Raw genomic sequence first — 26,628 nt, forward strand, 5'->3', positions numbered from 1 at the left:
TGAATAGGAAGAAGTAAAACTTTCCCTATTTGCAGATGACATGATCCTACATATAGGGTTCTCTTGCCTGCTTCCTCAGACCATCAGTGGAAGTGTTTGAGTCTCTGGGGTCCCTCCTTACTACTGAAGAGGAGTTGCTCAGGGCTCAATCTTGGTCCTGGTTGAGGCCCATAAGAGGTATCATTTTCTTTCAGACTTTTGTCCATACCCATCATAGAATTCAGAAACCCAACTCACTACTCCTCTTTACTTTCCCCAGGATTACCTTCCTTAGGTAAAGGTGTGGGTTCACAAATACCAATTTTCCTGCCCAGACATGTGGAATTCTCAGGGAAGGACATGGTTCTGTGTTGTAAAATGTTCTCTGGATAACTTTAAGACACAAGATGTCAGATAGAAGGTGCACCAACAGGAGCAGGTGGAGAGAGGTCCCTCCAAAGGCAGCTGTCTTCAAACAACAGATATGTAGTCAAGACTGCGATGGGGTATACTGTCTGTTCAAATTCTTCGTTCATTTTCCAATGAAGTAAATTGTCTTTTTCAGTTGGATTTTAAAGAGATTTTTTCCATAAAAAGGAATTTAATCCTTTGCCAAGTGTGTTCCAAATAATTTATCCTGTATTCTCCTTTGTGGTATGTGTTTGTTATACAAAATATGTGGCTGAATTTATTATTCTTTTCCATTATGACATCTGTGTTTTGCACATACTGAGAAAGGCTAATACTGTTTAATGTTCCTGATTTTGTTGCAAATATGTAAACTTCTAACCAGGTGACTCCAAGATCTTGTGGGTCTGTGACTCTGAATTTCTGTTTGGGAATCTTTTGTGTCTGGGGTATGGTCCATGTTGTGAGTATCTGTCTTTTAACTTGAAAAGGGTACTATGAATCTCCAAACATGCCAGGTCTTCAGATTTGCCTAACTGTCTCCACGCAGGCATTAAGACATGAGTACTGGCTTGGGCAAGGTTCTGAGAACCAAAAACAGGAAACTCCAACAAGGGTGAGGCAAGTAGGATTAGGAATCCTTATCTGGGACAAGTTTAAAGATGGGGGTAGATAAGTTTAAAAAGGCCAGTTGGGATCGGTAAGGGCACCCTCATCCATTCTTTCAGTCGTTCAGTCATTCACTGATTCACTCATTCAACAGAGGCATGCTGCCTACAGACAGAATAGACTTGGCTGGAAGGGCCTCCTGGTCCTGTCCCAGGCACTACTGACCACCTCCCCTCCTGACGACCTCTTGGTTCAGATTCATTGAGTCTAACTGTTTGGTGGCTCCTCCTTCTCTAAGACTGTGGGGTCACATAGTAGGACCTGACAGAAAGGGACATGGAGGTGCTTTTGCTTCCTACTCATTCACTGCAAAGCTGAGATGTATCCATCAGGAGGGACAAAAGGGCTGAGAGCCTCCACACTGAGCAGAGACAAAATTGGCTCTCCTACCCTGTGGATATCTGGGGGCTGGCAGGATCCCTGTCAGAGGCCCCTCACCTGGGCAGCAGCAGAGGTGCCAGGTTACCTCACAAAGGGGCTCTGGGTGTGACCACATACAGGGACTGGAGTCATAGGACAAAAGGAGCCCAGAGCTCAGGGTGGACTGAATCCCTGGCCAGGTACAGGGCATGAACCAAGTGTGGCTGGGGTTTGGAGTGGACCAGGAGTTCCAGGACTCTGAGTACGCCCCCAGGCAAGTTATTCCAAAGTTTCCAGGGCATATTTGGATGATCAAATCCCACAGTTTGTTCAGCCTATTTAAAACATAGTGCAAGAAACAAGGCAAAGAAAGTAGGTTATTAAGATCCAGGATGCAAGCAGGGTGGAGGTAGGAAGACCACATACCTGGACCCTGGGGTCTCCAGGGTCTTGTACCTGTCTCTCTCTGCTGCATCAGCCTTCCTACTGATGGTGAAATTATGAGGGCTAGCATGGGGCCAAACTCCAGACAAAGGGTGCTGGGGGTCTGTGAGTACCTTGTTCTGCAGAAAAGATGCAGGAAAGTCTGCTTAGACATTGCTGTCATTCATAGATGAGCACATCTTGGGCTTTATCTGCCTTGTGAGGGGAAGAGCACACATCAGGCGGAATGGTGCCCCCAGTGAGTGACCAAATTGAGACCTCATGGATGGTCTGTACTGCCTGAGTCTCATATATGTTCAGTGCCAGAGGAATACCATGTGTCTTTTAGTTTTGCCATTATGTTCTATATTCAACCTCTATAGATTCTACCTACCACTGATCTTTAGTTACCACAAATTCTGCCTGTCTCAAGCTATTTGCTTATTCATCATCTTGACTTAGCAATCCTAAGTGTTTAGATGATGACTTATACACTACACCTTGATTTGTCTTCTACAGTACAACTGAGTATCCTCAGAAGAAAATGCACATGACAAGTTGTGATCAAACATAAATGCTCATTAGATCAACGTGGGGGTAGAGGGGAGTGTGAAGCTTCAATCAAGTAATTAGCCTCAGGCATTTACTTGACTTCTAGGAGTCTCATTTTCCTCCCATATAAGAGCCATTACTCATTCTATGGCCTTCATGGGAAATGGCAATGATTAAATGAGAGAAACCATGGAAAGTGCTTGTTACAGGGCCTGGTAATACTCAATAATATTCAGTAATAGATGCCAGTGCTGTTAGTAAAGAGCCTGACCAGAGAGGGGACAAGTGCCAGGGGCACAGTTTTGAAGCCTGCCTGAAGGCTTTGGACACTAAGTGAGGACTGTCCTGTCTACCTTAGGGAGGCTTTGGGAAAATAAGATGAGTTATCCAGTGGAAGTCCTTCCACTGCAGGAGCTGGTGCTTGTGTGTGCATTCACACCTGACACAGGTAGTTTCCTTTACTGAGTGTGGGGAGACCTGCCCAGGAAGGAAGTAGGAGTTATACCTGATAGAGAACAAGAAGGATGCATGTGTGCATTTGTACAAGTGTGTGTGTGCATGCATGTGTTAGTGTGAACATGTGTACATGTGCATATGTATGTCAAGCACACATGTGCATGAGTATATGTATGCAGGTGTGTGTGTACCTGCATGCTGGCTCCCATGTGTGAGGTCATGGATGTATGAATCCTTCCAGAAAGGAAAACACCAAGTAGGGACAATAGGCTGAGTTGAAACTGCCTATTTCACAGTCAGCTTCTTTTGGCGGAAGGAGAGGGAGAAGCCAGAAAAGATCACTGTGAGAGAAGCTCACTCCTTTCAAACCCTAGCAGTGCTAAGAGGAATTGTGGGGCCCTGCAGAGGTAGCAGGAGCCAGCCCACCCACATTCAGCCTCCATCCTGGAAGGACAGCAGGACTTCAGCTTGTGCCCCTTTGCCTGAGGAGCATGGCCAGACCTTGCCAGACCCTGTTGCTCCTCGTGGCCATTGTGATGCTTGTGCCCAGAAGCGTCCACGCCTGGAGCTCACGGAAGGTGGTGAGGGAATTCCAAGACATCCCTGAAAACTACGTGTACGTGCAGCAGGCACTCTGGTTTGCTATGAAGGAATATAACAAGGCCAGCAAGGACAAGCACAACTTCCGCGTAATGGAGATTCTCAAGTCTCAGGAGCAGGTTGGTGCAGCATTCGCTCCTTGCTTTTTCATTCCTTGTTCTGACCCAAGAGGTGGGGGCAGAGACCCTAGTGTCCATGGATGGCTATAGAAACAGGGAATGGAAAACACAGCCAAGAGTTGTCTTTAGCTAAAAATAATATTAATTTTATATTGGAGAGTTTTGGAAGAAACTTAACTGTACTTAAGGATGCTTCATTGTTTTTGAAATGGATCTGGAATATAGGATATCCATTAAACTAACTTAAAATTGATTATAGTCACATCAGAAAGTATAGGTGAGAACACAGAAGGCAACTGGAAGGGGCTCTTAGGGGGCAAGTTTAAAACAATTAGAGCATGGATGTAAGTAAAGGTGGGGTGGATTATAACACAGTGAGCAAGCAAAGAAATTGCAAGTCCAGTTAGCACTGAAGAAGGGAGCTGGGGCAGAAGGGATGGCTCTTCTTTACAGAACCATATCTACTAATAGATGTAAAAATTTCTTGGCTATAAAATCACATTTTGCAATCAACATAGTAATAGAGTCAGGGAAAGTTCACCAATGGTGCATTAGCCTTTGGGTGAGAGATTTGTTGGGGAAACAGCCACTGAAGGGATTGCCTATCCATTAGAAAGGGGTAAAGATACCTTTACAATAAGTGATTCAAGGGAAGGAAACACCTCCATCTCCAAATACTCACTGATCTATGCTTGGCTGAGGAGGACGTATTACCTCTGTAGTTTTTTTTTTTTTTTAAAGATTTATTTATTTATTTATTTCTCTCCCTCCCCACCCCCCCACCCTGGTTGTCTGTTCTCTGTGTCTATTTACTGCGTCTTCTTTGTCCGCTTCTGTTGTCAGCGGCACGGGAATCTGTGTTTCTTTTTGTTGCGTCATCTTGTTGTGTCAGCTCTCCATGTGCGCGGCGCCATTCCTGGGCAGGCTGCACTTTCCCGCTGGGCGGCTCTCCTTACTGGGCGCGCTCCTTGCGCGTGACACGACACTCCTTGCGCTTATCAGCACTGCGAATGGGCCAGCTCCACACGGGTCAAGGAGGCCAGGGGTTTGAACCTCGGACCTCTCATGTGGTAGATGGACGCCCTAACCACTGGGCCAAGTCCGCCGCCACCTCTGTAGTTTTCTTGCCAAAATTGTATACCCTGAATCTAATCACAAGGAGCACTTGGGTATTCTATAAGACAACTTAAAAATAGTTGTCATGAAGGGCAGAAAAAATGCTGGAAAGCTGTTGCAGATTAAAGGAAATATAAGAAACATGATGAATAAATGGGATGCATGGTCCTTGATTAGATATCAGTTAATAAAATCTATAAAGGGTGCTATTTGGATGATTGTGGAAATCTGAAAATAGATTATGTAATAGAAAAGAGCATTCAATGTTAAATTTCCTGAGAAAGATGAGTGTATTGTGGTTATGCAGGAGAATATATGACCTACCAAACAGTGAGTATGAGGTGAAATCTGATGCTTCATTAACAACATAGAATTAAAAACACAAGAGAATTGCATATGCACAGCCCCAGGTAGGAAGAAGCAGGATGCATCAAAGAATGGGCGTTGGATCAGGGTACTGCTGGGTTGGATGAATGAAGAGGACTGGGAGAGAGTGAAAAGGGGTACACTGGAGCTAGCTCATTGAGGCCTCTGGATACCATTAGGACAGGACCTTCCTTCTTCTCCTTTGCAAGCTCTATCTCCTCTCCACTATCTTCCCTTTAACCTTTGCTATGAGCACTGCCTTACTTTTCTTTCTCTGTCTACGCATGTTCCATCAATGTTATAGTTTTACCTGTTTGTGAGTTTTATATAAATGGAATCTTACATTATGTATTATTTTGGTTTGGCTTTGTATTTTCAACATTATGCTTATGAGTTTCATCTTTGTTGGTGCATGTAGCAATAGTGTGCTCATTCTTATTGTTGCACAGTATTTCATTATATGAATATACTACAGTTTATTTGTCCCTTCTATTGTTAATGGATATTTGGGTTGTTTTCAGATTTTGACTTATGAACAGTAACTTGATGAACATAGCTGTAACATGTGCATGCATTTGAAATTGGGTATAAATTGAGAAGTTGAATTGCTGGGCCAAAGGACATGAACATCTTAATGGTAATAGGTACTAGCAAACAACTTCCCCAAAATGATTGAACTAATTTACATTTCCACAAGTAATGCGTAAGGGTCCCTGATACTTGGTATTATCATTATTTTAAATTTTAACCATTCCAATGGATATCTACTAGTCATTTTTTACTTTATATGACATTTTTCTGGTGACTAACATACTTATGCAGGCATTCTCTACTGTGAAATTTCTGTTTAAGTCTTTTTCTTTATTGTAGGAGTTCTTGATATATTCTGGATATGAATTCAGATCGGTGCCATGCAAATTTCTTTTTTCTCTTATATTAGTATCTTTTCATCAGATAAAGTTTAAAATTTTAACAATATCAATTAAAATATTAAATAACTAGAAACAAATAGTATAACATATACACAAAACTTCTATTTAGAAAACTAAAAGCATAATGGAAAGAAATTCAGGAAGATCTAAATAAACAAATAGATATACCATGTTAATGGATTAGAAAACTCAATACCACAAAAGTGACGTTCTCCTCAAATTGTTCTGTATATTTAACAAAGTCCGAATCAAAATCCCAAAAGACTTCTTTTTTTTTTTTATTTTTAATTTTTTTATTTTTTATTGACTTAGTAATAATATTACATTAAAAATATATATGTGAGGTCCCATTCAGCCCCACCCCCCCACCCCCCCTCTCCCCCCCCCCCAACAACACTCGTTCCCATCATCATGACACATCCATTGGATTTGGTAAGTACATCTTTGGGCACCTCTGCACCTCATATACATTGGTTCACATCATGGCCCATACTCTCCTCTATTCCATCAAGTGGGCCCTGTGAGGATTTACAATGTCCGGTGATTACCTCTGAAGCACCATCCAGGGCAGCTCCATGTCCGGAAGACGCCTCCACCTCTCATCTCTTCCTGCCTTTCCCCATACCCTTTGTCCATTATGTCCACTTTTCCCAATCCAATGCCACCTCTTCTATGTGGACATTGGATTGGTTGTGTCCATTGCACCTCTATGTCAAGAGGAGGCTCAGATTCCACCTGGATGCTGGATGCAATCCTCCCATTTTCAGTTGTAATCACTCTAGGCTCCATGGTGTGGTGGTTGTCCTTCTTCAACTCCATCTTAGCTGAGTGTGGTAAGTCCAATAAATCAGATTGTAGGTCCTGGAGCCTGTTGAGGCTCAGGATCTGGCTATCACATTGTCAGTCCAGAGATTCAAATCCCCTAAATATATCTTAAACCCCAACATTAACTGCACCTCCAGCACATTAGCATGAAAGTCTTATGAAGGGAGATCCCATCTGAGTCCAGATTCATCACACATAAACACCATTTCCAAAGAGGGGCCATCTGCCCTGGTAGTTAACCCCATCGGCCATGACCATAACTCGCATGGGTCTCTTTAGCCCTCAAAGGAACCAATATCTGGGGGTTGTATCTGCTTTATCTGTCTCTCTGACTCTGCTCAGTTGTGCATGAGGGCAAACCTTCTGCCAGCCTCCAGACTCTTTTTTAGAAACTCGTAGCCGTATAAACTCATTTCTCCTTTCCATTTCCCCCTTACTTTAGGTCAAACAGCATTTTAAAGTCATGGTATTTTATGTAGACATGGATATTCTGCTGATCCGCATTGAACCTTCCGTATAAGGTCATTTTCCAGTTGCATCATCAGTTGGTAGTTGATAGTGGTCCCTCGTTGCCAGGGAGGCTCATCCCCGGGTGTCATGTCCCACGCTGGGGGGAAGGCATTGCATTTACATGCTGAGTTTGGCTTCGAGACTGGCCACATTTGAGTAACATGAAGGATGACAGAAGGAAATTCCCAGGCACAAAGTTGCTCTAGGCCTTGTTCTTATTTTGGGTTTATCAGCTCACAAGCATAGTCATTAGCATCTGGGGCTCACTGTTGAACCCTCACTCCCTCCCGGTCCCCACCACTGTACCTGGGAGACTGTCGCTGCTCCCCTAGGGACCACGACAGAGCACCACTGGCCAGGAACCCAGTACCCCCCCTACTGTGGTTTTTAATTGTTGCCACTATGAGTATATCCAAACATTACCATGCACCCTGGACATATGTTCTGTACAGCTCCCTGTCAGTCATATATCACCTCTCATTGGTATCCCATACCAGTATCCCTCCATTGCCATTGTTGAAACACTCTGTGATCCAGAACTCCCCGAAATTTGAAGCCCAATATAATGTCATAGTCCCTTACTAGGGAATGGCATATAGCGATGAGTTTAAAGGATAGATAAAGAACTTGGATAAAGTTAGATAAAGAACTTAGATAAAGAATGTTGACTTGAAAAAATTCCACATCCTATTTTTTTTTCTTTTTTTTTTTTTTTCCCCCCCCCCCCTAATTATTCAGCTTTTCTTCACAGGAGTCCTAGACCACAGCAATGTATATATATAATATACAGCACTCCCACACATCCACCAGAAAACCTTTTTCCTTCCACAGTGATACTCTTACGCCCTATTCATATCATATTTACTTAAAGTGATGTACAGAGTCTGAGACATTAGCTTTCTAACAAGGTGACATCTGTGCTTACATTATGGTGCATACTTTAGGATACACAGTTCTTTACATTTTTAGTTATCCTATGTTTTACATTATGGTTTACATTATCAGTCTGTCATCTCCTATATGTTATGGTGTAATATTACATGTTTTATATCCATCCTTGTGTACTCTCAAGAAACTCCTTTCTTACCCCCCATTTACTTTGGTTCCACACATTTAACGTCCATTTTCCCTTCCACCTTGGTGCCCTCAGTGATAGCCAACCTCCGTTTCCTGAGGAGCCACTTCCAGAGATAGATGGAATAGTGTTCAGGGCCTAACTTGCTCAACTGCCCCAATGCCCTGGGAGCCACCCTTTCTCTCGGGGGATACAGTTCCCTCTATTGGATGGCATTAGTCCTCCCCAGGATGTGGGTCCACCCCCACTCTCACTACTTGGGTTTCTACCCCATGGTGTCACCCACTCTGGCAGAATGAGCATTTAGACATTCCCCAGGAGCCCGTCCTGCATCAGACCCTCCCCTCCAAGCATTCTAAACAGGTAACCCTCTTTATTATATTTTGATATGATTTTCTCGGCATTTTACTCACCACCAACACCTGACCCTCTCCTGGTTCGTATGCTACCCCTCCCTCCCCCCACTTTTGGGCAACGTTACCCATCCGTCCCTCCCCAGCCACCCTCAAACCCGCAAAGCCCCAAGCAAAGGCAACCCCTTGCCCCCCTTTTATCTCTTCTTTGTGTTCATACTTACCACCATCTCGTCTTAAATTCCACCCCTGCAGACATCGGCTCATATCCTTCCTCCACCCTCCGATTTCCTGCAAGCCTATCGTTCAGTCTCTTGCTATCTAGGGCAGCTTGTTTATTTCATATCATTGAGGTCATGTAGTATTTGTCCTTCAATGTCTGGGTTGCTTCACTCAACATAAGGTTCTCAAGATTCATCCATGTTATCACATGTGTTTGTAGTGTGTTTGTTCTTACAGCCGAGTAGTATTCCATTGTGTGTATATACCACATTTTATTGATCCACTCGTCTGTTGATGGGCATTTGGGTTGATTCCAACTTTTGGCAATAGTGAACAATGCTGCTATGAACATTGGTGTACATATATTGGTTTGTGTTCTTGTTTTCAGTTCTGCTGGGTATATTCCCAGCAGTGGTATTTCTGGAAGACTTCTTTTATTAGAAGTTGATAAGCTGATTGTAAAATTTAGATGAAAATGGAAAAGGCCAAGAATAGCCAAGATAATCTGCAAGAATAAAAATAAAATAAGAAAACATATATACCAGAGATCAAGGCTTCTTATAGAGCAAAGGTAACTATAACATTTTGGTATTAGTACATGGATAGACAAACTAGAGCAATGGAACTGAAAAAAGAGGGTCCTGAACCTGTCACATGCATGTGATCATACTTAAAACATGCAAATTTGACTGCCTGATTTGGATAGAGGTACCACTGCAAGGTAATGAGGAAAGTATAGTCTTTTTAATGACTGGTATTAGGTCAGTTGAATAATCATATGGGAGAAAACGAACCCTGATTTCCTTCCCACATCCTACACACAAACAAAAGACCAATTCCAGATGGATCACAGAACTAAGTGTGAAAGTCAAAACAATGACCCTTCCAGAAAATAACATTTTAAATCCTACAGACTTTATTATCAGTTTTTCTACAATTAATACTCATTTTGATTTACCCACATTTTATTATTATCACGGTTTTTCACTACTTATACCTTTGATTTTCTAAGATCTTTCTACTTCTTGAAAAATACCCTTTAGTACTTCTTTTAGTGCACATCATCTCATGTCATCCTTTTTTTTTTTTTTTAATATATTTGCCATTCTCATTTTTGAAGGATATTTGTAGGAGGTATGGAATTCTTACACGGCATATTTTTTCCAGTGACTTTTGACTTTTGTTGTTTTTGTTAAAAATCTGTTTTCCGCCTAATGTTACCCCTTGAAGGCCATGCGTCTTTTCTCTGGCTACTTTTAGTATATTCTCTTTGTCTATGTTTTTCTGCAGTTTTAGTACTTTGGGTCTAGACATGGATTTCTTTTTGTTTATCCTGCTTAGGTTTAGTTCAATGGATAGAAGACATTTATAAATTTTGGAAAATTCTCAGCCATTATAATCTCAAAGTTTTTTCTGCTCATCTTTCCTTTCTGTCTGGAACTCCAATTCACATATGCTAGACCTGATCATGTCTCTTACATATCTTCTCTGTCTCTTACTATATTTTCCTTTTTCATGTTTTCTATTCTTTTGTCTCTGCATGCTCAATTCTGCAGATTTTCTTTTGAAGTGTCTTCTATTTAACTATTTTATCCCTTCAGGTATGTAATCTGCTTATTGAATTCTTAATTTTAATTATTATATTTTCGATCTTATAATGTCCTATAATTTTTTTTCCCTAATGTGCAACAGAGTTCTTTAAAAAGTTTTCACCTTTTCCAAAATAATCAATTTTGTCTTTTATTTTACTTGCTTTGCCTCCTCGTATTTCTGCAATGCTTAGTTCCTTTACTTGATAAGAATGATGGAAACAGAATCTCCACTTGAGTGTTCCAAAAGAAAAAAGGAGCAGATAATAGAAACTTTTTCCCTACTTAGATCTCTGTTTTTATTTTATTTATTTATTCCGCCCCCCCTCCCGCTTGCGGCTTGTTCCATTCTTTGCTGTTTCTTCTCTGTGTCCATTTGCTGCATGTTTTTTCTGTATCTGCTTATCTCCCTTTGTTGTGTCATCTTTTTTTTTTTAATATTTATTTATTATTATTTTTTTAAAATTACATTAAAAAAAATATATGAGGTCCCATTCAACCCCACCGCCCCCGCCCCCCACTCCCCCCACAGCAACACTCTCTCCCATCATCGTGATACATCCATTGCACCTGGTAAGTTCATCTCTGAGCATCACTGCACCCCATAGTCAATGGTCCACATCATAGCCCAGACTCTCTCACGTTCCATCCAGTGGGCCCTGGGGGGATCTACAGTGTCCCGTAATTGTCCGTGAAGCACTATCCAGGACAACTCCACGTCCCGAAAACGCCTCCACATCTCATCTCTTCCTCCCATTCCCCACACCCAGCAGCCCCCATGGCTACCGTTCCCACACCCATTTCACATTTCCTCTGTGGACATTGGATTGGTTGTGTCCATTGCACACCTATGTCAAGTGAGGGCTTAGATTCCACATGGGTACTGGATGCACTCTTCCCGCTTCTAGTTGTAGACACTCTAGGCTCCATGTTGTGGTGGTTGACCTTCTTCAACTCCATGTTAGCTGAGTGGAGTAAGTCCAATAAGTCAAAGTGTAGGAGCTGAAGTCTGTTGAGGCTCTGGGCCTGGGTGTCAGATTATCAGTCCAGAGATTCAAATCCCCTACATATATCTTAAACTCAGCACCAACTACAATTCCAATAAAGTAGCATGCAAGTCTTGTGAAAAGAGATCCCCTCTGAGTCCATTTCCATCACGCAGAAACACCAGCTCCAAAGAAGGGCCATCTGTCATGGCAGTGAACCCCTTCTGCCATGACCATAGAACCCGTGGGTCTCTTTATCCCTCAAAAGAACCAATACCTGGGGTTGTATCTACCTTATCTGTCTCTTGGACTCTGTTCAGTTGTACATAGGGGTATTCCTTCTGACAACCTCCAGACTCTTTTTTAGAGACTCACAGCCTTATAATCTCATTTCTCCTCTCCATTTCCCCCTTACATTAGGTCAAACCGCTTCCCGAAGTCATGTTATTATATGTAGACAGGTATATTCTGCTGTTCCGCATTGAATCTTTAATTCAAGGTCATTTTCTAGTTGCTTCTTCAGCTGGTATGTGGTAGTGATCCCTCGGTGCCAGGGAGGCTCATCCCCAGGTGTCGTGTCCCACGCTGGGGGGAATGCATCACATCTACACGCTGAGTTTGGCTGTGAGAGTGGTCACATTTGAGTAACATGAAGGCTGTCAGGAGGAAACCCCCAGGCACAATGCTACTCTAGGCCTTGTTCTTATTGCAGGTGCATAGGCTCAAAAGTGTAGCCATTAGTATCAAGAGCCCACTGTTGGGCCCTCCTTCCTTCCTGGTTCTTGCCGTTGCACCTGGAGGATTGCCGCTGCTCTCCCAGGGCCCACAACAGTGACCCCCCGGCCAGGAGCCCAGGACCCCCCCAGCTGTTGTTTTTAATTGTTTCCACTATGAGTATATATAGACATTACCATATACCCTGGGCATATGCCCTGCATAACTCCCTGTCAACCATATATATCCTGTCAATAACATCCCTTATCAGTATTCCTCCGCTGCCATTGTTGAACCACTCTGTGATCCAAAACTTCCCGTAAAGTGAATCCCAACATAATGTCAGCTTCAGAAGAGTCTTAGATCACCAAAATTCATATATACAATATACAGTATTTCCCCAGATCCACCATAAAACCTTTTCCCTTCCACAGCAATAATCTTTTAACTTATTCATATCATATTTCCTGAAACTGATGTACAGATTCCGAAACTATAGTTTTCAAACAAGGTAACATTTGTGCTTACTATGTGGTCCATACTTTAGGTTGTACAGTTTTCTAAATTTTTTAGTTATCCTATGTTTTGTCTTATGGTTTTCATTAATAGTCTGTCGTCCCCTATATGTTTTTGGTGTAATATTAGCTGTTTTATATTCATCCTCGTGTACTCTCACATAACTCCTCTTTTGCCCCCTTATTTACCTTTGTTCCATCCATTGCACGTCCATTTTCCCCTCCCCTTAGGGCCCACAACGCCTGCCAATCTAATGCCCTGGGAGCCGTCCTTTCTCACGAGAGATACAGTTCTCTCTATTCGACGGCATTAGTCTTCCCCAGGATATGGGTCCACCCCACCCAATGGTAGAACCCACCTTGGCAAAATGAGCCTTCAGCTATTCCCTCCGGAGTCCGTCCCGCATCAGACCATACCCCCTGAGCGTCCTAACCAGGTAACCCTCCTACTTATACTTTGATACGTTTTACTCAACATTTAGTTCTCAACGAACTTCTGGCACTCTCCCATGTTTGTATGTTGCCCCTCCCTCCCACCTATTTCTTGGACCATATTACCCCTCTTCCCATCCCCAGCCCCCCTCAAACCCAGAAAACCCCACCCGAAGGTAACCCCTTGCCCCCATTTTGTCCCTTCTTTGTGCTCATACTTACCCCCAGCTCATCACAGATTCCACCCCTACAGACATTAACTCACATCCTTCCTCCACCTCCGATTTCCAGTAAGCCACTTTTCCAGACTCTAGCTCTCTGAGGCAGTTAACTTATTTCATATCATTGAGGTCATATAGTATTTGTCCTTCAATGCCTGGGTTGCTTCACTCAACATAAGATTCTCAAGGTTCATCCATGTTATCACGTGCGATTGTAGTGTATTGGTTCTTACAGCTGAGTAGTATTCCATTGTGTGTATATACCACATTTTATTGATCCACTCATCTGTTGATGGACTTTTGGATTGATTCCAACTTTTGGTGATGGTGAACAATGCTGCTATGAACATTGGTGTACATATATCAGTTTGTGTCCTTGTTTTCAGATCTGATGGGTATATACCCAGCAGTGGTATTGCTGGGTCATATGGCAAATCTATGGATAATTTTTTGAGAAACTGCCAAACTGTCCTCCAGAATGGTTGGATCCTTCTGCATTCCCACCAGCAATGGATGAGTGTTCCCCTTTCTTCACATCCTCTCCAGCATTTGTATTCTACTGTTTTTTTCATGGCTGCCAATCTTATGGGAGTAAGATGGTATCTCATTGTCGTTTTGATTTGCATTTCCCTGATAGCTAGGGATTTGGAGCATTTTTTCATGTGCTTTTTAGCCATTTGTATTTCTTCTTTGGAGAAGTGTCTGTTTAAATCTTTTTCCCATTTTTTAAATGGGTTGTTTATCTTTTTGTTTTCGAGATCTATGAGTTCTTTATATATGCAAGTTATAAGTCTCTTATCAGATATATGGTTGCCAAATATTTTCTCCCATTGTGTGGGTTCCCTTTTTACTTTCTCGACAAACTCCTTTGAGGTGCAGAAGGCTTTAATTTTGAGGTAGTCCCATTTATCTATTTGTTCTTTTGCTGCTCGTGCTTTTGGTGTGATATTCATGAAGCCATTTCCTATTACAAAGTCCTGTAGATGTTTCCCTACACTGCTTTCTAAGGTCTTTATGGTCTTGGCTCTTATATTTAGGTCTTTGATCCATCTAGAGTTGATCTTTGTATAAGGTGTGAGATGGTAATCCTCTTTCATTCTTCTAAATATGGCTATCCAGTTCTCCAGGCACCATTTGTTGAATAGGCCATTCTCTCCCAGTTGAGAGGGTTTGGTGGCTTTATCGAATATTATATGGCTATATACATGAGGTTCTATATCTGAACTTTCAATTCGATTCCATTGGTCTGTGTGTCTCTCCTTATGCCAGTACCATGCTGTTTTCACTACTGTAGCTTTGTAGTATGTTTTGAAGTCAGGAAGTGTGATTCCTCCTATTTCGTTTTTCTTTTTCAAAATGTCTTTGGCTATTCGGGGCCTCTTTCTATTCCAAATAAATTTCAGTTAGTTTTTCTAGTTCCTTAAAGAAGGCTGTGTTGATTTTTATTGGGATTGCATTGAATGTGTAGATCAGTTTTGGTAGGATAGACATCTTAATAATATTCAGTCTTCCTATCCATGAACAGGGAATATTCTTCCATTTATTTAGGTCTTCTTTGATTTCCTTGAACAATCTTGTATAGTTCTCGATGTATAAGTTTTTTTACCTCTTTAGTTAAATTTATTCCTAAGTATTTGATTTTTTTATTTACTATTGTGAATGGTATTTGTTTCTTGATTTCCTCCTGATCTTGCTCATTATTGGTGTATAGAAATGCTACTGATTTTTGCGCATTGATCTTATAACCTGCGACTTTGCTAAACTCATTTATGAGTTCTAGGCGCTTTGTTGAAGATCTCTCAGGGTTTTCTATATATAGGATCATGTCATCTGCAAATAATGAAATTTTGACTTCTTCCCTTCCAATTTGAATGCCTTTTATATCTGGTTCTTGTCTCAGTGCTCGAGCCAGTACTTCCAAGACAATGTTAAATAGGAGCGGAGACAATGGGCATCCTTGTCTTGTTCCTGATTTTAGAGGGAAGGATTTCAGGATTTTGCCATTGTAAACAATGTTGGCTTTAGGTTTTTCATATATACTCTTTATCATGTTCAAAAAGTTTCCTTGTATTCCAATCTTTTGGAGTGTTTTTATCAGGAAGGGGTGCTGTATTTTGTCAAATGCCTTTTCTGCATCTATAGATATAATCATGTGGTTTTTTTCTCTCAATCTGTTTATATGGTGTATTACATTGATTGATTTTCTTATGTTGAACCATCCTTGCATACCTGGAATAAATCCCACTTGGTCATGGTGTATAATTCATTTAATGTGTTGTTGAATACGATTAGCAAGTATTTTGTTAAGTATTTTTGCGTCTAGGTTCATTAGAGAAATTGGTCTGTAATTTTCCTTTCTTGTGGTGTCTTTGTTTGGCCTTGGTACTAGGGTAATGTTGGCATCATAGAAGGAATTAGGCAGTCTTCCTTCTGTTTCGATTTTTTGGAATAGTTTCAACAGGATTGGTGTTAGTTCTTTCCGGAATGTTTTGTAGAATTCACCTGTGAAGCCGTCTGGCCCTGGGCTCTTCTTAGTTGGGAGATTTTTAATGACTGATTCTATCTCTTTGCTTGTGATTGGTTTGTTAAGATCATCAATTTCTTCTTTCGTCAGTATGGGCTGCTTATGTATTTCTAGGAATTTGTCCATTTCCTCTAAATTGTCATTTTTGTTGGAATATAGTTTTTCAAAGTATCCTCTTATGATAGTCTTTATTTCTGTGGGGTCAGTGGTGATATCACCTTTCCCATTTCTTATTTAGTGTATTTGCATCTTTTCTCTTTTTTTCTTTGTTAGTCTCGCTAAAGGTTTGTCAATTTTGTTGATCTTCTCAGAAAACCAGCTCTTGGTCTTGTTTATTTTTTCAAGTGCTTTCTTATTTTCTATTTCATTTAGTTCTGCTCTTATCTTTGTTATTTCCTTCCTTCTTCTTCCTGTTGGGTTACTTTGTTGTTGTTTTTCTAATTCCTTCAAATGTGCAGTTAATTCTTCAATTTCTGCTCTTTCTTCTTTTTTGATATATGAATTTATGGCTATAAATTTCCCTCTCAGTACCGCTTTTGCTGCATCCCATGAATTTTGGTATGTTGTGTTATCATTATCATTTGTTTCAAGGTAGTCATTGATTTCTTTTGAGATTTCCTCTTTGACCCACTGTTTTTCTAAGAGTGTGCTGTTTAATTTCCAAATTGTCGTGTGAAGTCTGGGTCTCTGTCCCTTGCAAATTTCCAGCTTGACTCCACTGTGGTCAGAGATATTGTTTTGTATGATTTCGATCTTTCTGAATTCATTAAGCCTTTCTTTGTGGCCTAGCATATGGTCAATCTTGGAGAATGTTCCATGTGCGCTTGAGAAAAATGTATATCCTGCTGTGTTTGGGTGTAATGATCTATATATGTCTGTTAGATCCAGCTCTTCTAATATACTGTTCAAATGTTTTGTTTCTTTAGTGATTCTCTTTTGAGATGTTCTGTCCAGAGTTGATAGTGGTGTATTAAAATCCCCCACTATAATTGTAGATGCATCTATTCTTTCACTTAGTTTTTCCAGCGTTTGCCTCACATATTTAGAGGCGCCCTTGTTAGGAGCATAAATATTTATGATTGTTCGATCTTCTTGACAAATTGTCCCTTTCACTAAAATATAGTATCCTTCTTTGTCTCTCACAATTGTTTCGCATTTAAAGTCTATTTTGTCTGATATTAATATAGCTACTCCTGCCTTTTTTTGGTTGTTGTTTGCTTGTATGATTGTTTTCCAGCCATTCACTTTCAACCTCCATGAGTCTCTGGGTCTAAGATGTGTCTCTTGTAGGCAGCATATAGATGGGTCGTATTTCCTTATCCAGTGTCCCAGTCTGAATCTTTTGATAGGTGAGTTTAATCCGTTGACATTCAGTGTTATTACATTTAGAGAGTTATTTATGGTAGCCATATTTTGGTTGGATTTGTGTTTGTTATATTTTGTTTGTATCATTTTATTTTCCCCTTCTATTTTTGTCTTTCTTGTTGCTTTTACACTCTCCTCCATCTCTGACTGTCCTGTTTTTTCCTTTCTTCCTGCAGAATTCCCTTAAGAATTTCTTGAAGGGGAGGTTTCTTGTTGATATACTCTTTCAGTTTCTGTTTATCTGTGAATATTTTGAACTCTCCATCATTTTTGAATGCTAGTTTAGCTGGATAGAGTATTCTTGGTTGGAGATTTTTTTCCTTTAGTACCTTGACTATATCATACCACTGCCTTCTTTCCTCCATCGTTTCAGATGAGAAATCAGCACTTAATCTTATGGAGTTTCCCTTGTATGTGATGGTTTTCTTTTCTCTTGCTGCTTTTAGAATTTTTTCTTTGTCTTGAGCATTGGATAATTTGACAAGTATATGTCTTGGGGTGGGCCTGTTGGGGTTTATGACCAGTGGAGTGCGCTGTGCTTCTTGGATATGTACATCTGTCTCTTTCAGTAGATTTGGGAAGTTTTCATTCATTATTTCCTGCAACACTCCTTCTGACCCCTTTCCCTTCTCTTCTCCTTCTGGAATGCCTATAATACGTATGTTTGAGCGTTTTGCGTTATCATTCAGGTCCCTAAGTCCTATCTGGATTTTTTCTACCTTTTTATTGACCACTTCTACTATCTGTTTGATTTCCAATGCACTGTCTTCCACATCACTAATTCTCTGCTCTGCCTCTTCTAGTCTGCTGATATTTGCTGCAAGTGTATTTTTGATTTCTTGAATTGTGGTGTTCATTTCCATCATATCTGTTATTTTTTTGCGCATGTCTGCAATTTCCCCTCCAAGTGTTGTCTTCACCCTGTTAACCTCTTTCATTACTTCATCAAATTTGTCGGTGATAAATGTTCTGAGATCTTTCATTGCTTGTGCGAAGTCCTGCCCCCCTTCCTGATTTTCAGTTTGTTGATTGGATTCAGCCATGTTTTCCTGATTACTGGTTTGGTTTGTAGATTTTTGTTGCTGTCTTGTCAACATTTTTTCTTGACGGGTTTAATCAGTTCCTTAGCTTCTTTGTCTAGTCTTGGAGATTAATTAGCTGTTGTTTTTGCATAAGTGTTATATCTTCTCTTTGTCACTTTGTTCTTCTTATTCCAATTTCTTATTGCTAGTTAAGCTCACTTTAAAGGAAAGTATTAGTGCTGGGGAAAGTCAATTGTGTAAGGAAGGAAAAAGTGTGAAGTAGTATTGGTTATATATGTTTACAAAGCAACAATATGAGTTCTGGGAGGATGGAGGTTAGATCATGTAAATTGTGTAGAGTTATAGTAGTAGGAAAGTACCTATAATGAGGTAGATGACTGAATATGGGAGGAATGCGGTACGTACTAAGAGGCTATTGTTTTCGTGAGAGAGGGAAAGAGAAAAGAAAGGTAATAGTTTCAGGGACGAATACCAGATGGAAAACTAAACAAAGGTATTAGAAATTAAGAGTTAGACACTTTGTGGATCAAAGAAAGGGAGATGGAATATAGGAGAGATAGCAGATGGTGGAGGATATCAAGTTGTAGGGGAAAGGGGATAGTGTAGATAGGCTAAATCTATTCACAGAGAAATGAGGCAGTGGAGGGTGAGGAAACCCAGCAAATGTGAGGTATTTCCTGTAGGACCTTTTGTATTGTTAAGGTAAAATAGTATAAGAAGAATATTGGGGACAAGAAAGAGAGGATTGAAAAAAAAAAAAAAGAACAACAAGAACAACAACAACAACAAAAAATAAAAAAAAAAAACCAAAGAACAGAAACCCCGCCGCCAGGCTCGGCTGGGCTCAGCTGGGCTCCGGTCCCTCGCCCGCTGCCTGGGCGGCTCAGCGCGGCTCGGCTCTTCCAACCGCCACCCACCACGGCACAGCGCGGCTTGGCTCTCCCACCCGCCGCCCGCCGCGGCGCGGCTGGGCTCGGCTGGGCTCGGCTTCCTGGCCCGCCGCGGCTCGGCTGGGTTCGACTGGGCTCGGCTGGGCTCGGTTCCCCTGCCCGCCACCCGCCGCGGTGCAACGCTGCTCGGCTCGGCTCTCCCGCCCGCTGCCCGCCGTGGCATGGCTCGTATCCCCCGCCCACTGCCCACCTCGGCCCAGCTAGGCTACCCTGGCCGCCGCCCGCCGGGGCTCCGCGCGGTGCTAGCTGCCTCGGCTCCGCCTACCCAAGGAGGGAGTCCTCCACACGTAGCTGGGATCTCCGTGTATATTTCACAGATGGATCCTCTCTGTTACCTTCCCTCCAAATCGATGTCCAGACACCTCCGGACCAGGAAAAATCCTGAAGCAGCCGGTCCCAAAGAGTCTCCGACGCCTCCCAGCCGATTCCCCCCAGGAGCTAGTAACCGGGAAGTTCACTCAGCCGCCATCTTGCCTCCCCCTCCTGAAAAGTCCCAAATTATATCTTATAGACCAGTCCTTTCTGTTACCTTCCCACCAAATCGATGTCCAGACACTTCCTGCCCTGAAAAAATCCTGAAAAAGCCTGGTCCCGGAGAACCTCCAGCGGTGCCCAGCTGCCTCTTCCCAGGAGAGACGGCAAGGCAAGCTCACTCAGCCACCATCTTGCCGGAAGTCCTGTTGTGTCATCTTGCTGTGCCAGCTCTCCCCTGTGCACAGGCTGTCAGCTCTCCACAGTGCATGGGCCAGCTTGCCTTCACAAGGAGGCCCCAGGATGCGAACCCAGGGCCTTCCATATGGTAAACGGGAGCCCAGCTGATTCAGCCACAGCCGCTTCTCTAGCTCTATGTTTTGGAATTGATTATACTGCTGTGAAAGCATCTGGTTTTTAATTTCCTAGCTGGTCTATAATGTTCTATGGTGTATATCTATTTTATCTTTTCTATTCCCGAAACAATGAATATCTTCCTGAACTCCATCTTCTTGCTATCACAGGTAATGCTGTTGTGAGCTTTCTTGTATATGCCCCTGACCTGTGTGAAGATATCTCTGGGATATGCCCAGGCATGGGAATCCTGGTTCAGATGGCATATATGTATTTAATTTAATCACGTACCATAAAATTACACAAAAAGTTTTTGTATCTCACTTCTCGACCAACACTTAGTAGTTTTCTGTTTTTTTTTTTTTCAATTTCTGATTTGTTAAATTGAAAAATTGTTGACTTAACCCACATTTCTTTAAGTTCTGGTTTGAATATGTCTGTGCATGTTTCTTAGACTTTTGAATTTCCTCATCAGTGAAATAATTGACCATGTCTTTTAGCCAGTTTTCTCTTGTGGTCCTTGTCTTTATTACAGACATTTTTGTATATACTAGCTGATAGTTTTTTGTCAGTTCTTGACATGGCAGATACCTTTTGCCAATCAATCATTTGTTAACTTTGTTCATGCTGTCCTTTTTTGAAAATAAATGCTTAACTTTAATGTAGTCAAATTCTTCTTTTTCTTCATTTTTTCCCCATTATTCTTCATGAACTCTAGCTCACAAAGGTAATCTATATTTGCTTCTTTACAGTTTTGCCTTTATATTTATCTTTAATCCTTCTGGTTTCCCCTTTAGTATGTAAGGAACCTTTTATTTTTCTCCATGCAGTGAATCATTTTTCCTACCACCGTCTTCTAAGAAGTCTGTTCTTTTACCATGAATTAGTGGTGTCATATTTATTGAATATTAATTGGCACATACACAGCTGGTTTTAACTTCTCAGGGAAGGTTTCTTCTAGCCCATTGTATTAGTTTCTTACTGCTGCATAACAAATTACTTCAAAATGAACACCTACTTTTTAGCTCACAGTTCTGTATGTAGCTCAAACATCCAACATGGTGTGGCTAGGTTCTCTGCTCGAGGTATTGCAAGACTGAAATCAAAGTGCTGACTGAGCTGAATTTTTCTCTGGAAGCTCTGCTGGAAAAAACCAAAACACTTTAAAGCTGTTCTTGTCATTGGCAGAATTCAGTTCTTTGTGATTGTAGAATGAATGTCCTCTTGTTTTTGCCATCTAGGGGGCCATTCTCAGCTTTTAGAGGTCACCCACATTCCTTGTTTCATGACCACTTCCATCTTTAAGTTAACAATAGCACATTGAATCATTCTTATGCTTCAAATCTCTGATTTCCCTGTCTCTGACTCTAGAGTCAGAGGGTCCCCTTTCTCTACACCCATTCCATCCCCTAGAAACCTGCATTTAGATTCAGATTCTGTGAATTTGCTTATTTTTTATCAGTGAAGTTCTACAATATTTGAATAATGAGAGGTATCTAGAACCCTGTTTTAATAAGACTTCCAGGTGATTCTGATATCCACTCAGTTGTGATAACCGCTACTTTAATTGTGGATGACTGTCACACACACTCTCACACACACAATTACTGAAGTAAGAACTCCAAATTACCCTAAAAATTCCATCAAGGAAGTTGTAGGAGAGAGTGATCAAGGGAAGGGAGGGAAACTTTCTTTGTCCTAAGCAATCAGTGGCATGTTTACTTATCAGACATGGCAATGGACACAGTATAGTCTTCTTTTTATGACATCTAACTTTTAAATTGCTCATTGACAGGTCACAGACAGTTTGGAGTACTATATTAAAGTCAAAATTGCTCGTACAATGTGCAAGAAAATTTCAGGAGAAAATGAAAACTGCTTATTTCAACACGATCCGCAAATGCAAAAGGTATGTGGCTGAGACCTAAAGGGAAAAATGGCCCTGTTAGGTTTGTGTACCAGATGAAGAAAATGGATGGAACTGTCCTTACATTGGTTTTATTTCATTTTTAAACCATATTCTGATCATATCCAGGACTGCAAATGACCAGGTTCTTGATATGGGACACTGTTTATATTACCTATTGCTGTATCACCACCCCTCCTCACATACACACTTAGTGGCTTACCACAACAATTCGTTATTTTTCACTATTCAGCAATCTGGGCTGGGTTCTGCTGGGCAACTATTCTACCCCTTGTGATATCTGCTGGAGCAGGAACATTCCAGATGGCTTCTTTACTCACACAACCAATTGCCTCAGTCGGGATGGCTGACATAGCTGGGGGAAGTGGGCACTGGTCAGGCATCTTTCCAATTCTTATCAGATGCTCTCCACAGGGCAAATGGTGGGTGACCAGCTGTCCTGGTTTGTTCATGACTGAGGGTTTCTTGGTATGCAGGACTTTCAGCGCTACAGTTAGGAAAGTCTTGGGCAAGCCGGGGCAAGTTGGTCACCTAACTGTTTGCCTCAACCACAACCATGGTTGTTCTAGGCCCTCCAGGATGAACTTATGTTTGGTCTTTGGTACTGCTCGTCAGCCAAAATTATTTTGCTGCACTTGACTTTCTAGAGTTTGCATTATGACATCAATAGCTTCTTAAATGTGCTTTTTTTCCCAAACAACATGCATATCCCCCTTTGCCATCTTCACTCCACCTTATCCCATATTGAGAATCATTGCCCTGAGTCAGTGTTCTCAATCTTGACAATTTATAGAGTTCTCATGGCAAATGTTTAACAATTCCATGAAATATCTGAGAGCCCAAGTTGAGAAACTCTGCATGAAAAGTTAAGCACTGCTCATTTTCACTTGGTGCCACAGGGGTTAGAGACACAAGTGCTGATGTTGCAATCATGTTAATATTCTTATATAAAATGCTTGTCCAGGTAATCCTGAATGAGTGTATATTAATTTGATTTAGATTACCATCAAAATAAAAAAAATTATAATAGAAATCTTGCAGCTCCCTCAGTCAAGAATATGTCTTAAAAGGCGCTAAATTTGAGGAACACTGTCTTAAATAATTCTCAATTTTTCTTTTCTTTTTTTTTCTCTACTCTTTGAAAGTTTAAGAATCCCTTACCATGAAGTTTACTTTTTTTGTTCTAGATTTGCAAGATTATGTTCATTTCTTTTTGTGGTCTCTAGTGTGAATGTTAATCTTTCTAATAATGTAGAACCCATTTTAAAAAAGAGGTTTGTGGGCAGTTTACTCTCTGGAGTTTCTCTTATGATTCCAGCCTCCATACTGAGTGCTCAGCACTCAATTTATACCCATCAACTTGCTCACAGGTGCCTCTTACCAGGAGCAGACCCTTCCCCATCCCCACCCTTGCATGATGTCCTTTCCTGGTTCACAGAGCTCCTCTAGGTTTGACCTCATCTATTTTCTTTGATTTATTTTTGAGGGGATTTAGAAAAGAAGAAAGGATCAATACTTGGGCTCCTTAGAAGGAACCCCAATTTAAAATATGATATTATTTTGACTAGCTATTTGATTGATTTATTATGGTAGAAATTTTGGAATTTTTCCAAAATATTAATTAGCCGAAAATCAACTATAAATACCCTTATGTAAAGTGTACCACAGTCAGTATACTATTCTATATCCTAGTTTTTCATACTTTATATTTTATTTTTGCATCATTGGGTTTATCCTGTTTTATAATCTAGATTTTCATTTAATAATAAAACCTAAGCATCATGTAATGAAACAATTTAATTTCATTTTACGGTTCTATGGTTCATGTACTACTTAACCGTTCCCCAAGAATTGATCATTTAAGCTTTTCTAATTTTTAACTAGTATGAACAATGTTGTAAAAATATTCTTCTTTATGTCTATTTGTGTCATTTCTTTATAAGCAAAGTTCCTATAGTTTGAATTACTAATCCCTTACCCTGACACATTTTAAAGATTTTAAATACACATTGCTAAAAATGTCCTCTAGGATTAGGTTTTTCAATTCCTCTATTTCTTGGTGATTTTCTGTCTACTGTGACTGATCTGTAAGTTAAGCACTTAGTCAACCCTCTAATAAAATCAAAGACCACTCTCCCTGCTTCCTGCCACCGCCATGTATAGGCTCACCCTCATCTTGGATATCCCTCCAGCCTCGGTGCCCCAAGGAAGGCAGCACTCAGTTCTTCCATGAAGAACCGAGGTGGCTAGTTGTTTGATCATATTTTCTCCCTTAATCTGATCCAATAGACTTCATACTTCATAGAACTTCAACCATCCTTCATACTGCCCAACAGTGCTTCCATTTTGTTATGGAGGCATTTTCATTTTATATTCTAACTGAATAAAAATCTTAAGAGAAAGAGGACCACAAGTGTGCTCCTTCTGTCACCATGAACCCTAAACCCCACTCATTCTGCAGGACTTTGAGAAGAGATCTATGTATCTTTCCCCACTGCAACATTTTCTTCTTGGCCTCTGGACAGATTTTGACCCCCTTCCCCTATTGCTCTCAGGACCCTGTACTATCCTTATTACTGAGCCTCACCTGGGCAGAACCTGAGGGTTCTTCATGCAACATGGGGTCTCTATGGTCTAAAGGGAAGCTGACGTGCCTGGATGAAGGGCGCTAGGGGTGGAGACAGGGAATTTTCAAGGATTACTGTCCCCTGGGCTCCAATTCTGGCTCAGATTAGAGGGATAGTGACTGACAAGGAACAGTGAGTTAGGGTAACTCTGTCATCAGGTTCTGTCTAGGTCTATAACTCCTTGAACCACAGAGCAAATGGCTGACCCAGACAACATTTTTGTCCTCTCCAAACCAAATCCTGGCCCCTGAAAAGAGGAAACTTTTCTGTTTTTATTGGTTCCTTTTTCTTTCATGTAAGCTGATTTTTAGTATTTTCTTGTCTATTTTAGATGGTTATTTGCACCTTTATTGTTGCATCCAAACCTTGGAAATTTGAACTCACTATGTTGAAACAACAATGCCATGATATCTAATTGTCTTCAAGCACATTCTACAATGCTTACTTCCATTTTGAAGAAGAAGAAAAGATACTTGGAAGACATATAAACAACATGCTAACTCATTTACTTCATTTTTATGTGTGTGGACTTTTTGATTTTTGTGTGTTCTTTGGGGGTTGATGGTGAGAGTGTAATTCTTGTTTATAGCATTGGCACTTGCTGCCTAATTCATCTACTAAGAGGGACAATCTGCCACCCAAAAACTGAAATCAGTGTGAGCTTGTTTATGCACCTCTCCAATCTCTGAGTGCAAATTAATTTTCACTGATAGCTCTTTCTGGATAACTAACTAGAGGACCAAGGCCCTTAATTACTCTGAACATTGTGGAAGCTTTCTACAAGGTGTTGAGGGTTTGGCTGCTTTGAAAGTGTCCTTCCAAGGATTTCCACAGAAATATTCCTGCCCAGGACTCTTAGGAAGGCATTGATTTTGTTTTAAGGGAGGGGCAGGAAGAATTGTAGGTCATAGATTCAAGTTATTTAAAGGCTGTTAGAATATTTAGATTTTAATGAGTATGTATTTTTTCACAAGTATATATTAGAACTTGATCCTTTTCCGAAAGTTTGTCCAATTCTGGTAAGATATTTGTATTAGTCAGAACAGGATAAAAAATGCTGCAGGAAGAAATAGCCCCCTGAATCTCAGTTGCTTAACACAACATAGGTTTAGTAGTCACCCATTTAATCCAGCACAGGTAGGCAGCTCTCCTTGATATTTCTCTTCCAATGGTGCTTATTTTGGAATCTGAGGTGATTCCCTCTTACATGTTCCCTGACTTGAAATACTTTTGCATTTTGTATTTCATGTAACTTCAAGTTACATGTGCAGGAGAGAGAAAGAAAGCATGCATTTTCCTTCTCTCCCTTTCCCATCTCTCTGGTTTTCCTGATAATTCTTGCTAAATGTTTGCCTGCTTCTGCTAGTCTTTTCCCTTGATATTTGTTTTAATTCACTACTTTACATTTTCTTCTTTTAAAATTTTGATGTTTTATCGTGAATTTTACCTTTTTACTTTATTTAAGATTATGTTCTTTATCATCTCTTGCGTTTTAATAAATGCATTGATGAGTACATTTCCTGGTAATACTACATTTGCTCTAATTTACAAATTTTAAAATGTATTATATCTGTTTAAAAAATATAACTAGTGAGTTCTTTGAGGGTAGGGTATTAACTTATATAACAACATGCTATAGTTGTATTTTTACTATTTTGGTATAAAATAGTGATTATTTACTTATTTTAATTTTAATTACACATAAATTTACAATTGTTTTTACTAATAATTTATTAGCGATTTGTGTTACTATTTTTTTTTAAATTTCATATTCAATACGAAAGTAACACATCTTTTCCACTCAAATAGAACTTCATTGTCATGGCTGTACATGTTCACGTTTTAGAGGGACCCACATACCAACCTAAAGAGAATATGGTACCTGCCTCAACGACACATTCAAATCTACTAAGCACTTTTCACATGCAAAACTTTTTGCTAGACT

The 26,628-nt window shown here is 40.6% G+C and overlaps 1 protein-coding gene and 1 long non-coding RNA gene across 3 annotated transcripts in view; one reads left to right on the forward strand and one right to left on the reverse strand.

Moving 5' to 3' along the window:
• Window positions 1-766: 766 nt before the first annotated feature.
• On the forward strand, window positions 767-25,196 carry LOC101432608 (cystatin-13-like). 2 transcript variants are annotated; one of them, XM_058286780.1, is made up of 4 exons: window positions 767-850; window positions 3,144-3,566; window positions 21,925-22,038; window positions 25,015-25,196. In XM_058286780.1, exons 2-4 carry the CDS (start codon window positions 3,339-3,341, stop codon window positions 25,096-25,098), a joined length of 426 nt encoding a protein of 141 aa, XP_058142763.1. In that variant the 5' UTR covers window positions 767-850; window positions 3,144-3,338; the 3' UTR covers window positions 25,099-25,196. The 2 variants fall into 2 exon arrangements, with proteins under 2 accessions (XP_058142763.1, XP_004465361.1); XM_004465304.3 differs by lacking the exon at window positions 767-850 and adding an exon at window positions 2,074-2,464.
• Window positions 9,291-26,628, reverse strand: part of LOC105746766 (uncharacterized) — a 44,133-nt gene continuing 26,795 nt past the window's right edge. The window contains exon 3 of the long non-coding RNA XR_001119031.3: window positions 9,291-9,470. This is a non-coding gene — a long non-coding RNA (uncharacterized lncRNA). The remainder of the gene's footprint in view (window positions 9,471-26,628) is intronic.

The sequence above is a fragment of the Dasypus novemcinctus genome, chromosome 24, assembly GCF_030445035.2.
Source record: "Dasypus novemcinctus isolate mDasNov1 chromosome 24, mDasNov1.1.hap2, whole genome shotgun sequence".
Classification (NCBI taxonomy): domain Eukaryota; kingdom Metazoa; phylum Chordata; class Mammalia; order Cingulata; family Dasypodidae; genus Dasypus; species Dasypus novemcinctus.

What these genes read in the sequence shown, in the direction of transcription:
- LOC101432608 (XM_058286780.1), top strand. Translation starts at nt 3,339, where the DNA reads ATGGCCAGACCTTGCCAGACCCTGTTGCTCCTCGTGGCCATTGTGATG. An exon ending in TTCTCAAGTCTCAGGAGCAG is followed by an intron (nt 3,567 to 21,924) that starts GTTGGTGCAGCA and finishes GCTCATTGACAG; the next exon opens with GTCACAGACAGTTTGGAGTA. An exon ending in ACGATCCGCAAATGCAAAAG is followed by an intron (nt 22,039 to 25,014) that starts GTATGTGGCTGA and finishes TGTCTATTTTAG; the next exon opens with ATGGTTATTTGCACCTTTAT.